This window comes from Diplotaxodon limnothrissa, linkage group LG13 (genome assembly GCF_057381915.1).
Source record: "Diplotaxodon limnothrissa isolate DT_005_m linkage group LG13, D_limnothrissa_male_GT1.1, whole genome shotgun sequence".
Lineage (NCBI taxonomy): Eukaryota > Metazoa > Chordata > Actinopteri > Cichliformes > Cichlidae > Diplotaxodon > Diplotaxodon limnothrissa.
Window position 1 is genome coordinate 6,151,821 of NC_140608.1, and position 14,314 is coordinate 6,166,134.

At 39.0% G+C, this 14,314-nt stretch overlaps 3 protein-coding genes across 5 annotated transcripts in view; 1 reads left to right on the forward strand and 2 right to left on the reverse strand.

Moving 5' to 3' along the window:
• Window positions 1-14,314, reverse strand: part of LOC146619747 (inactive phospholipase D5) — an 83,202-nt gene that overhangs the window by 15,440 nt on the left and 53,448 nt on the right. For all 3 annotated transcript variants that reach the window (XM_085369103.1, XM_085369105.1, XM_085369104.1), the window contains exon 2: window positions 8,001-8,137. In XM_085369103.1, coding sequence (XP_085225229.1) covers window positions 8,001-8,137 — 137 coding nt within the window. The remainder of the gene's footprint in view (window positions 1-8,000; window positions 8,138-14,314) is intronic.
• LOC146619748 (uncharacterized) lies at window positions 8,960-11,303 on the forward strand. The gene is made up of 3 exons (XM_085369069.1): window positions 8,960-9,645; window positions 9,962-10,097; window positions 10,380-11,303. Exons 1-3 carry the CDS (start codon window positions 9,050-9,052, stop codon window positions 11,130-11,132), a joined length of 1,485 nt encoding a protein of 494 aa, XP_085225195.1. The 5' UTR covers window positions 8,960-9,049; the 3' UTR covers window positions 11,133-11,303.
• Window positions 11,744-12,734, reverse strand: LOC146619749 (uncharacterized). The gene has a single exon (XM_085369812.1). It carries the CDS (start codon window positions 12,698-12,700, stop codon window positions 11,744-11,746), a length of 957 nt encoding a protein of 318 aa, XP_085225938.1. The 5' UTR covers window positions 12,701-12,734.

Genomic DNA, 14,314 nt, shown 5'->3' on the forward strand with positions numbered 1-14,314 from the left:
TCCATTCGCGATCATTTGTTATGTTAAAGCCTAATTTAACCTTTTTGTTTTTCAAATGTCTGCCTGCATGTAGAGTAGTCAGAACACAGGGTCAGCAAAAAAGTGACAGCTCGGGAGCTGGACTCAAGGGCATGCTGGTGGGAGTATGAGCTGCAGGTGATAATGTAGTGGCATCACACCGAGAGGCCAGTTTGCAGTTCACAGCTTGAAAATGTATTCCTGGCTAAAATAAAACAAAGTCAGGGTTTTGGAAAGTTGACAGTGGTCAAACAGTAGGATTCGTTCCCTCGACATGCTGATATCGCCACATGGAGAAAAACTGTTAATGTTTAATAAAGCAGAGCAACACCAGTGGCACTTGCTGAGTTTCTTTTGAGGGATTTAATTCGATGTGTATTCTGTGCTCTGCCATGCACGGAGCTCGAGGACTCGACACTGAGAGTGAGTGAACTGGAAAAGGAATATAGGGAACTGTGATTAAATTATACAGCGTTGCACCTCGCAGTGTACGTAGAGTATCCCTCTTTGTCCTAAATTGACAGCAAAAACTAGGACAGCTACAGTAAACACCTCACAATGAGGAAAACAAAGATGGATAGGAAAACAGATTGAGGAAGAACAGGGGTAATCTCATTCTGAAAGGAATCCTCTCAGTCCACTTTAGTGGCTGTGAGATATGATGAATAATCACTCTGACCAGTTTAAACAACGAGACAGGATTTGGTATTAAAAGTGAGGGAAGCAGAGAGGCAGCGGTTGTGTCTTCCGGCAGAGGATTCATTGATTTATGCAGTCTGTGTTGTCCACGGCTGGTTCCCTCCTTTGTTACCCATCTGTGCACTTGTGAGTGTGATTCAGCTCAAGCAGCCAATACCTAAGTGGTGTAAACTTCACAGTGTGTGTGTGCATACACGAGGCAGTGACACAGAAAGAAGAACGAGGGTGTCTGAATGTAAAATCTCACACTCTGAATGATAATGGATTTCCAGTTTCAGTGCTGTAAGCGAGAGCAGTTAGATCACTAAAACGTATTCTCTTAAAATTATGCTCTCCTTCCCGATGTTTTCCTCCACAAGGGCTGAACATAAGAATACATTTCACACTGTTACAGGGCTGCCAGAGCTGAGACTGGCATCTTCACATGTTAAAGATACAGCACAGTAAAAAGTGGATACATCGTACGTCGGCATAATGTATGTAATAAAATCTGTTACATGCAAATGCTTTTATCAGCAGGCGCCCGCTGATCCACACCTATAGTAAGAGCATGTTGATATACCTCAGTGTGCCCGAGTCATTCCTGACATCTGATATAAATTATCCACCCTCTCACGAGATGCCCTGAGCAGTGGGTGCACAGCAGCGAGGACATTAATATGGGTATCACAGAAGCTGCTGCTGCTGCTCTGCTCCCTGCATGATGTTCATTTTATTTTCACCAGGTACAACCAAAGCGCTCCTGTCACAGTAAACACAGCTAGGATGTTTATTTAAATTTACAGTGCTCCCTTCCTGATTTCTTAGTTGTTTTTTTTTGTCACACTAACAAGTTTACATGTTAATGTTTTTCTAATATTATACAAGATAAGCCAAGTAAATACAAAACACCCTTTTTAAATGATGAATTACTTTATTAAAGGAAAAAAGTTATCCAAACCTGCTTCTACCCCAAGTAATTGTCCCCCTTGTTAAATCATGAATTAACTGTGATTAATCCAATTTTTTGGAAAACAGAGTTCAATTTCATTAACCACACACAGGCCGGATTACAGCCAGACCTGGGGACGCTTTGCTGCTTCAGGACCTGAATGATTTGTTTGACTGATGGATGAATTTTGTTCTCTACCAGAAAATCCTGAAGGACATTTTTGGGCCATTAGTTTGTGCCCTGAAGCTCAAGCTCACTTGGTTTATGCAGCAAGACAATGATCCAAAACATACCAGTAAACCCATCCCCAAATGGCTAAAAAACAAAACAAAATGAAGGTTTTGGAATGGTCTAGTCAAAGTCTGGGATGAAATCGTATTGACTTGCTTTGGTGTGACCTTAAACAGACTATTCATATTCAAAAACCCTGCAGTGTGGATGAATTAAAACAATGCTGCAAAGAGGAGTGAGCTAAATGTTCTTGGCAGAGATGTTGAAAGACTCATTCCCAGTTATTACAAAAACTTGGTGGCACAACCAGTTATTACGTTCAATTACTTTTATTTTTTACACAGGGCTAGAAAAGTTTGGATAGACTTTAAATATTAAATAATAATTTTAAAACTGCATTTTGAATTTATTTGTGGTATATTTGTCTAGTATTAACATTTGTTTGATGACCTGAAACATAAGTGTGATAAATGTGCAAAAAATAAAAAATAAAAAGACAAACAAAGTAAATGCTTTTTCATACCTAAAATGATCTGGACTGATTGCCAGTTTGGCCTAATTACTACCTAGCTTTATTTTATACCTGTGTGTTTCAGATACTGGTTGCTGATTGGTTCAGGTAATTTTTTAATTAGCTCAGCCTTTCATTTTTGGGGACGAGGGTCTATTTAAGGTTTTTGATGTCTGATAATCCATTTGTGCTGAGCGCTGCATTTTGTGCCCTGGAGGCAGGAGCAGCACTGAAAGTTTAAACGTAATCTGGTTTGAGCTGAAAAAGGTTATCATTCAGTTTTCACTCGATTAAGCCACACAACACAAACTGCCTCTTATATTGTTATATACTAAATAGCAACACCAATTAAATACAAGTTGCTTGCTTGCTAGTGTTTAACTGATAAGACTTTGCAATGATAAAGTGGACATGATACTTGAAACTCTTTATTCTGGTGTACATTTTAATTCAAATGGATGCTAATGTCTTTGGTAAATAGTATAGTATGTGTGGCACAAGAAATGAAAACAAACTAGCTTATATTTTTATCAGTTTTCTGTCTTGCTGCTCTACATCTCTTTTGCGTGGTTCACTGCATCCTCTTCCAGCTTTGCCCAGAGGGAAATCTGAAGTTTTTTAATGGTTTGGGTCATGTCAGGAATTGTCAGCAGGTAACAATAAATTGCTCCCCTCTTATTTTTACCTCAAACTAGTAAATCAGTGACCCACAAACCCTGAGTGTTCCTTTCTGTGCTGACTTGATAGCTACGTTTACCATCATGTCACGATCTGTCGGTTTTAATGTTATTTTGGGGAGTTTTATTCTCTCTAGCATCTTGTTAGGGTGTCTTGCTTTTATTTCCTGTTTTATTTTGTTAGTCCTCTATTTCTGGTGCCTTGTCAGTAGTTTTCAGTTATTATCTTAATTAGTTTCTTCTGTGCTCTGTTAACAGGTTGTTTCCACTCTCCCCGATTACCTCCCATGTCTATTTAGAGCCTCATTTTACTTCCTGTGTCCCTGTTGTCTTGGTCTAAGAAGGCTGTATGTACATCTGCAAACTGCACTTCATGACAAGTCAAATCTTTGATTTGTAGACAACTCAACCTACTGCCTGAAACCCAGCTGCCAAGATGCTTCCAGTGAGCTTTCCTCTGTTTTCTTAACATTAACAATCACAGTAGCCAATCTGATCCAATTGAAAATGGATATCCATATACCGGTATATTGGCAGTATATCTGCCATTGTTTCAAATGGTTACTCACAGTTTTCCTGTGCACAGAAAGTACACGCTATTTAACTTTCCCAAAGTCCCAAATAATTAGTTGTTTGGACAGCAGCTACTTTAGAGGCAGTTGCATTGAGATATAGAAACTAGCAGACTTGAAAGACTTCATGCTAAAACCAAGACTTTGTAGACTTGATGTTGCTTGAGCATGCCAATTCTCAAATTCATTAAATCAGCTTATTTAAGAACTTAGACATGGACTTTAAAAAGAAATTAAAACTGAGCTGATTCCATTTAGTAATGAATTTTAAATGTATTTTTTATTTATATTAATAAACTTTTAATTAATTAACTTTTAAGCAGTTTGCAATATATGAACTTTAAACGAGATCTATATGATGTACTCCTTTACACACCATGATGCACCATTTAATCTGTCTTCATGGTGACCTTTTTAATCTTTGTCTGTTCAAGGCTTCATATTTCAGAGAGGTTTGAAATATGAAGCCAGTGTGGAAATGCCGAAAGTTACACTTATTCTCATGGCTGCTTGAGGCTGTCTCAAAGTGAGTCAGTCCCCACAGACTCTGATGTTAAAATGGCACGTTTTGAAAACTGTGTTTTTAGTAAGGTACAAAATGTTTTTGGCCTCTATGGGTAGTTTCTATCTTCATAACAACTTTAGTACAGATGATTTTGATTTTGTGAATTGCATTTATAGTACAGTTTATGGCTAACCGAGCCTGAGAGCCTTAGCTAAAAAAGTGTTAGTCCTCTCCTCAAACCAATGGGCGATGCCATGTTGTTAGATCCATACATCATATTCAGATTATCTGTAAATGATATCTGAAACGCGTCTGATTTTAGGGATGAGGCAAGCGTGGTTCTTCAAGCGTACTTTCTGCATTTCCACAGTAGCTGATGGATCAATACTAACCTCCTTATTAGCTGTCTTACGTGAAGCAATTATAGACGTACACCAGGGATGGATCAGACCCGCATTTGGATGCGATGAGATGAGAGGAAAATTAATGCTCCCACTTTGTTCCAACAACAAAGCAACACACATGCACATTGTTGTATACCTAAGAGGCTTCAAGCTTCAGTGCAGTTGTAGATTACACTGTTTATCATCGGAAGAGGTAGTATAAATCAAATTAATTATGTGTTTGATTATACTGCCAGGAAAACATGAAGCAACTATCTGCGTCAGCGAGGACACAGAGTGGCAGCAACTCCCATCTCATCCCACCCTGTTCTTTGGATGCAAGAATTAGCATCATTCATGATGGAGGCCAAAGCAGAGTAAAAGGAAATCTACATAACAAAACAAACAGCTGACAAGTCAAAATTACAACATCACAAATAAAAGCTGCTGACATGTTATTTGGAAGCTCAAAGGGGGTTTTTAGTTAAAGGAGAGTAATGGCTACACAGCATCGAGGTTGCCTGGCTCTGTTCGATTGTTCAGTAGTTTCATTTTTTAAGTTAATCACTAGATCGTTTTCAGAGTGTGAACCTTCCATATAAGACATGCAAGTATGAGCCGTAGATGCATTTGCTTTGATGAATTCGCTTTAGAAATGTAAAGGGCTTGCATGAGCAAATCTCACCGCAACCCCATTACGAATGTGTCAAACTCACAGTGATTTATCATGTTTCAGACCTTGCATTGGGACTTGCTTTGAGCAAATCGCTTTATGAAATCATTAATTACATCTCGTAGTCCTTTAAAATGATGCATGTCACAGTCAAAGCGTCATCGCTAAGCTCATGCAAAGTGAATAACAGTGCACGCGTAGAAGTCTGACAGCACACATTTCTGGAATTTGCCTGCCAAGCAAACAACATCTGTTCGTGTCTCACTGATTCAAGCTCCAAGTCTACCCTGATAACTTTTTCTTTTTCTCCCTCCACCTGGATCACCGTCCCTCAATCATTGCACTGGCCTTATATTTATCTCTCATTCTACCCACTAGCTTTAGGGGCCCTTCAGAGGAGAAGGGGAGTCCAATTTGTCTTTACAAGTTGGGACTACACTTTCAGCCTTGAGTGGAAGAGATAGATGCCCGATAGAGTTCTCTAAAGGCTTGTTAATAGCTGATTGGAGGAAGAGGAGGGAGAGAGTAAATGGACACAGACTTAAAGAGAGAAGAAGGAAGTAATTCAAGACTGAATGTTAAATTGAATAATAAGAGTTTAATGGAGAGGAACCAGTACGAAGTGGCGAGCAGGAGAAAAGGACTGCTGTATCAGCTGGATGCCTGCTGATCAGCCATTTTTACTCTGGACTACAAGGATGTGCTGCAGTGGCTTTTACACTTTTTTTGTCTAGGGATCTATAATCTTAAAACTTGGAACAGACTGTAGAAACTTGCTAAAGTCTGGTTTAAATTAACTGTAGGCACAGCCTGGTCATCATTTCACACCCGTGGGGGAGTGAATAGACATTTGTTATGTTCTGGTGCTTTAGGCAACAGTCAACTCACTTATAATGCAAACAATTCCAGACAGTTGGTTATTACAGTTGCCAAGGCCCAGACAAGCAAAAGAGAAGCTACTTAACTCATGTCAACCGAAGTCTCAAAAGATATTCATTTCTTAGTAAATGCTTCGCTCCTTTGTTGTACTTAACTGCTTCTTCTTATATCTCGCACGTCTACTTGCATCTAAACATCTCAGTGATCTCTAGTTTTGAATCACTTACTTATTTGAGTCTCAGCTGCTGCTTGGGTTTTGATTTCCAGGTGTTTGGAGCTTTGATTTGTATTATTTACTTATTTATTTATTTATTTATTCCATTTATTTATTATTTTTAATTCCCGTGCCATCTTGGATGATTTCATTCCTGTTTTGCTTCATGGCTTTGTTTCTGTTATTAGTAGCTGAAGTTCCTTCACTCATCCTCCATCTGTTTCTTCTTTGGTCTTGTCTTTTTTTGTCTTCATGAGTCTTCTTGAACCCATGTTCAGTATTTTTCCTTTGGATTCGCTTGTCTCCTACTTGTTAAGTGTTAGTATTAATGTCTGTATTTCTTGTTTCATTTTGTCCGGTGTTAGTTTTGCTTGCTGTTTGTCTCCCTCCAGTTGTCTTCACATTTGTCTCGTTAAACTTCTATTGACCATTTTGATACTTTTGATTTTGATGCTTCTTTAGTTTGAAAGTCTGCCTGCAGTGTACAGCATTTTGGTGCTATCCACATTAAACCCTGTAAAAACAGAGGAATCACTGTATGTCTCATTTTCAAACTACAGCTTGTTAAATTTTATTCAGCTCTGAGGTTTCTTTTTGTGTGTGTTATTTCCATCTGCCACCTGGTGATATCAGCGTAGAATGTCACAGGGATTTTTATTTTATTGTATTATTTTTATATTACTTTTTATTTGATTTCAAATGCTAATTTGTAAGTCGCCTTGACTACATCAGAAAATAAGCTCAGTGGGAAATAAACAAAAATGCCACGTTTACATTTTTTGATGATCATCATAAAATGTTTTAATTGATTTAATTTGATCTCCACCACTAAACTTCTGTGTTTGGCATGATGCTTTGAATAGCCTGGACCACGTCCTTGACTTCTGTTGACTTGTTTAGTTACTTGTTACCAAATATCATAAAAGCTTCAAAGTTCAGGAGAGCGGCATTTACTTTTGTGTTTTGTTGCAGATGTTTGTTTGTTTGTTTGTTTTTTAATCTTTCTGAAGCTTGTGTAAATACAGAGCTCGTTTCAGGCATCCAATCAAAAGCCCTTAAAAAATTAGAACCCCAACCCTAAAAACCTGTTGACTCTGTGATGAGGGAATCACAAGTGAAAAATGCTACGTCATTTCAGGGCTGTAGGACTTGCTGCAGCAAGCCTTTATTCCTGATTTGTGAGCTCACTGTAGATCCTGTGACCTTACAATGCTGTCAACAGTGCACATACTGAATTTTAAAACATAAATAAACTTCCCGACTATGATATCTATACCCTTGCTGATGCAGCACAGATAGATATCAGTGGAAACATTGGAAACTGATGTAACTTTTAAATTCTGTAAATCTATTTATTATCAATTTAAACCAGATTTCCATTATAATTGACTAATGGGAAATGTAATACAATAGAACAAACACAATGAGAAGTACAGGCGAAAGGAAAAATGCTTGAAGGTCTTATGACAAAAAGTCAAAAGGGTCAAAATGTGATAATTATGAAAAACTACTGATATAATTCACAACATAAAAGAATGCAGTGTTTCTCAGCCTAATTTTTTTTAGTTTCTCCAATTTTTCAGACCTCTTGCAAATAATTTTCTTGCAATTCTAATAAAGAAAAAAAAATCAGCTTTAGCTTTTAACTTGTGATGAGGCAGAAAGTTTGGAAACCACTCTGGGTGTTTACAGATCAGCAGTGTTCACCTGCAATCCTTGCTACAGTTCTCCTCTGTGATCCCGTCCTCGTCTTCACCCCAGATGTCCACGGCAGAGAAAATCAAGGCCACCAATACAGCAAAGCAGCACACCAAGGCAAAGATCACAATGCACTTCTGCTGAGACTGCAAGAAAGAATAAAAAACAACAACACTTAAATTATAAAGGCACATTTTCTGCTCTTCATCGCTACTGCAGAAACACAGCCAAAGTTCTTCAACCTTGGCTCCTATTAGCCGTCTGGCTGACAGAAGTGATTTAATGCCCAGCTCAGCGGGTCACTGGATGATAGAGGAGAATTGAACACATGTAAGAAGTATGACCTCGGAAGTTCTGACTTTCATATAATCGAGAAACAGGAATGAGAAGAAAAGAACAAAAGATATACAAGGAGGTGGTTTTGTTTCTCTCGCTGTCTCTAATTTTTTTAATTTCTTTTTGGTAATATTTATGGTCTCATGAATTTCAACATCCGATATAACTCAGAAGAAAATACAGGTCACCTGAACTGTGCAACATGCAAATATGAAGTTTGACATCAAAGAATCTGTTTTGCTTGTTAATATTAATCAGCCCTTTGGAGAAATCACAAAGCCAAAATGTAATTTTGTCCCATGCATTGCTGACCAATTACAGTGTGAAAGGAAATGCAATATCTCTACCTCATCAGCCAAACAGCCCCTCTGGGTGCAAATCTACTCTGAAAAAAGAACACTATCCATTATTGTTGACAGGAGGAGGAAAAGTTTCTTACTAAGAATATTTCCTTGGGGATTTGTTGACCTTTGAAAGACCCGGCAGTAGCAAAATAACTGTACAGTTTTCTGTTTACCTCCTGAAGATAAACACACCAGAAATGGGATAAAATGTATAAATAATTATAACCAGATTTGTTCCATTTGCTGTTGTTTAAACATACAAGATCTAAGACTACTTGCACTAGGGCATGTGACGTATTTCCGTTTCCAAATAGTACCGCTTGTGCGTTTCCGGTACGTTTGCTTATCTATCGGTAGCTATGCTAATGTCGCTTCAGAATGAGTATAAAAAGGAAAGTATTTAAAACAGAACATTTTCAAAAACAGGAGAAGAAATACTCCGAGCATTGCTGTGTCCCACTTTGTTCAGCTTCAGCCAAATTTAACGGCATACTAAGTTTTCATGCCTTTCCGACCCATTCCGACTTGAGAAGACAATGGCTGGTAAATATACGCCGGGATCATTTCACGATTACCTCTCACACCAGGGTCTGCTGCAGACACTTTGCCAGTGATCAACTCATAGAGCCAACAACCCTCGATGGTCGAAGGCGGCTTATTAAAGGTGCTGTACCAACACTTTTTGAGTGGAATGGCTATAAAGTTGAACCACCGCGGCGTAGTGTTTGGGAGAGAACGGAGCGACGCCCTGAACTAGTTCCTCCTGACGATCAAGAAGAGCACAGTCTTACAAGAGATCATGACTACTGCTCAGTCCCTGAGCCGTCTGCATTGGACATATCAGCATCAGCTGCAGAAGACCTGTCCGAAGACGTGGAGACTCTGAGGAAGGAAATACAGGAGTTACGTGTCCAGCGAGAATTTGGGTTACAGCGTTTTGCTGGCTCCGACACTGACATCCGATTCTATACCAGGTACATCTAAGTTCTATCCAAGCTAACTGTTTAAAATATACCAAGGTCACCATCAGTTAAATTTAGAAAGTTTTTCCAGTCTTAATGAAAACAAAATAGAAATTTACTTTTTCTCTGCTGATTGTATGTTTTATGTAGATGCTTTAGTATTTAAACAATATCCTAATGCTACAGGTAAAATACAACACCAAATACTCTTAATCAGACTATTTTATACAGCATTCCATTAGCATATTTGTCACAGTTCACATTATTTTTATGTCAGTGTGTAATGTTAATTAATGATTGACATGATGTATGTCTCTCTCGTGAATAGATTTCCAAGCTATGATCATTTGATGGCATTCTGGGTTTTGATTGAGCCTTGCATCTATAAAATGATCCGGGTTTCAAGAGCCAAGTCAGCTGCCAATCGGAACGAAGAAGTGTTGACACCTGCACGCACATCAACAGTAGGTTATGGGTTTGTTGGTAGTTAGAACTAGAGGTGTAATGTTATTGTATTTATGTACAATAACATTACTTTATGTACAGTAGCATACATACACAGGTGTATGTATGCTAGACTCAGTATCCTTTACATACATACACCTGTGCACTACAGCACCTCATTGTTTACTCCATGGTACAGTATGGTATACCTAACCATTACAAAACATTTAGCCAAGAAAAGAATAATTTTACTAGTTCATAGCTTAAGGAGTAACATTTTCCCTTTTGTTTTCACCTTCCAGAGGCAGCTGCTACAGCCAATTGACGAGTTTTTTCTTTTCCTGGTTTTCCTGTCAGTTGGTTTGAAGGAGAGGGACCTGGCACACCGATTTAACATACACCAGTCCACAGTGAGCCGCATTATTGCAACATGGACAAATTTTCTTGCCACTGCACTGGGGTCTCAGTGCATCTGGCTTACACGTGAAGAAGTGCAAGCTTACCTCCCTGAGGAATTCAAAGATTTCTCAGACACCCAGATGATCCATGACTGTACAGAGCTGAGGTGTCAGACACCATCCTCACCACTTCTCCAAAGTGAAATGTACTCTTCGTACAAATCCCACTGTACGATGAAAGCCCTGGTTGGCATAGCTCCACATGGTCCAGTGACATTCATCTCTAATCTGTATGCTGGTTCGGTTAGTGACAAGGAACTATTCAAACAATCAGGCATTGCTGAGAAGTTGACTGAAGACATGGCAGTGATGGTAGATAAGGGCTTCCTAATCACTGATTGTTGTAAATGCAAAGTGTACTGCCCACCTTTTCTATCTAAGCAGAAGCAGATGCCAGCATACCAGGTTAAGGAGACGCAGGCCATAGCCAGACTCAGGGTACATGTGGAGCGAGTCATTAGGAGGATCAAACAGAACAAACTTTTTGATAGCATCATTACCATGTCACATGTTTATAATATCAACCAACTGTTTGCAGTGGCATGTATGCTGTCAAATTACCAGAACACAGCATTAGTTAAAAAATGGGTTAAGTGAGACAAGATGGATTTTTCCCAAGACACCAGTGCCAGTACAAGTAACTTATGGAAAATGACCTGCAGCTGAGGCCACTACAGTTGAATTTCTTCCTTCTCAGCTGACAATACTTGATTACAGAACTGGTACTTGAGTGCCGATAGTTGAGTTTCAGTTATTGATAATTCAAATTCATTGCAAATGTTTAATGTTAATAATACTGTTTAATTATACTACTATTATTACTATTCAGATTCAACAAAACTATTTATCAAAATTATAAAGTAAATCACTAAATCGTTTTAAAACCATAAGTGACATTGAACTTTTGTAACATCAAAAATACCATTTGTCATTTTCTACAGTTCAGTTATTGTCTAAATGTATATCAGTATGCTAGGCATGGAGTTTTAAATACTTACCATGTAAATAAGTTCTGCACAAATTCAACGTTTTAATGTGTGTTTTTAAAAATTAAATTGATGCCATTGCTTAAATAACAGTTTATTGATGTCACATAAAAGTAACATGTAACAACAAAAGAATTCATGAAATATATTGAAAATAAAACATCAGTTATTTTGTTCCAGCCAGCCTGAAGGATCTGTTTTTCTTTTTGCTGTTTTCACTGTTCATTTTTCCAAACACAGGTATCTTGGCATATATATGTAAAAAAAGAAATAGTCTGCCTTTTCTCTGATTGCATTGTGCACATCTGTATCCATGTATATTCTTTGCACTAGGTAGTCCTCTTGTGCCCACACAACAAAGTCACACCACTGCATCCCACTGATGAGCAGTTGTCCTTGCACTTGCCAGTAATATGCGTGGCTCTTTTTTAGTTTAGGGGTACCACATTCCATCTGCACATATTTGCAGTCAATAAAGTTTTGTACATTGGGACATTTGAATTCGACGAAGCCAAACTGGGGGTATTCATTGGGGTCAAAAACAACACCATCAGGAGATGCAGCAAGCCAGGGGGCAATGGGGTGAATGACCAGACCACAGGGTGAGTAGTTAACATTCATTAGCCTACTATACTCTGCTGCTATTGCAGGCTCCATCTCAGTTCCTCTCCTCATGTCTGCTGTCTGCCTTGTTCCCTTCAATATACGCTCTGCTAGTGACTCGGCCGAGCTCTGGCCTCTGACGTGACACACCTCCCGAAACCTAGAGGCAGTCACTCTGGGCCTGCGGAGCTGATGCCACTCAGACGAAGAGCTTTGCTCACGTGTAGCTTCCTCTATTTTGTGAGCCATTTCCAGAGTTACAGACAAGCTTTTCAGATGCAGAAGCTCTTCTTCTGAGCACACAAACACACAATCTGATGGCAAGATGTCATACCCCTCCAGAGGCAAGTGCGGTGTTGGTGGTGCATCGCGGTGTAGTGTGATGTACCGGGTTGTCAAAACCGGCTGCTGATATGACAGAACACTGCCCTCCTGCACCAGCCCAAAGGCACTTTCCACAAGGGGCTTGTCAGGTCTCATGTTCATTGTGGTCACAAGTGGCCTGTCCTCAATATTAAATTTTGCATATGCCTCCGTTATTCTGAACAAGCAGGGATCTGGTAACGGACCCACCATGCCTCTGTAGAAGCCACTCCTAAAGAAAACATCAATGACAATAATGTAAGGGAGAAGGTTATTATACTGAACAACAACTAAACTAAAAACTAAAAGGTGTAAAACAGTGGTGCATAAGTTAGAGACTGGGATGTATATGTACATGACTGAGTTAGCCGTCTTCAGAAAGTGTAATGTTGTATGTAAATTAATACCTATTCTGACACATGTATGTATGAAAAAAATAGCAACATACATTTGTAACACATGAAACCAAATTTTACAAATGTAATTACTGTACTCCAGTCTGGGCCATCCTATTTGGTACTGGCTTAGTGAAGATCATGGAGTTGATGAGTCCTGGCCTCACACCCTAACAGAAGACACATTTACTATGGATGGTGTTGCTGTTCATATGTAAACATGGACTAATTCAAAAACTTTAACCTCATTTAAATTACCACTGTCCGTGGCTTGTGCCATTGCTGTTCAGATTCCGTGCAGCTATGCACAGGGGGGACAACCGGCACTCTGAGTTGTGAGTAGTGTGCTGTTTGGAAGAGCAGTGCCACTGTGTGATTGCACATAACAGCGCCTGCCACACAGGAGCACTGGCTATGTGTCAGTATCACCGGCGATGAATCCAGAAGCTTAATCTAAGAAGAAAGAACGAAAATTAAAAATGTAACATCTTCATGGAAGAGCTGAACAGGAACATAGTTCAGTGTTATGGTTACGTACCCTCCTGAATGCTTAGTGTTTCCTTCTCTCCCTATTAAAACAACTTAACCATGCTTGATAACTGTAATAACTTAGATTGTGTATATTTGCAGTATTAACTTGTTGTCAAATGTTTCTGATCACCCAAACACACGTTGATTTAACTATCTGACTAGTCAAATTAGGAGTGATAAAGCAGGGAGACAAGGAAAACATTCAAGTTGATGGGCCTTTAGGAATGAACTTAACTAATGCTTAAATGAACTGAACCCCACAGAACGGGGATTAACAACTTTACACAGCTTCCTGCCTACACTTAGTCTGTGTGGTGCCTCACTCTTCCTCATCGACCTGTAGCACAGGGCTCTCACACCGACCTCCCCTGACAACCTGTCTTTATTGGACACTGAATAAAGATACAAGTACCATTAGCATTATTTCTGTATTACTCATTTCAGCATGTCTTAAACATATATATTTTACACTTAGCAAGAGTAGCATTAGGTAGTTAACTACCTCCATAGTTAGCCAACTACCTAACGCCATTATAACAGTGTCTAACTACAAAAGTGACATTAGTTAAGAAAACCTCAACTATAGTTTAGGACGACATAAAACACCGTTTAAGAAAACATGTAATGTAGAGAACTGACATCAAATGAAGGACAGCGGAGTAACGTAGTGTTTGCATTTGACGTTAGCTAGCGTTTCTTTGTCGGTTAATTTACGTTTTCTTACCTTCGTAGTTGTGTATATATGATGCAGCATATAACTTAAATCCTTTATCTAATTTGCTGGCGGGGGTAGTCGTCACTCTGCAAATCCGATGAACATCGGTGATGTTCAATTTTGGGAGCTCTTGTAGGTATCGAGTGTAGAACGTCGCCATGGTTTAACCGCACCGGAAGCACTGGA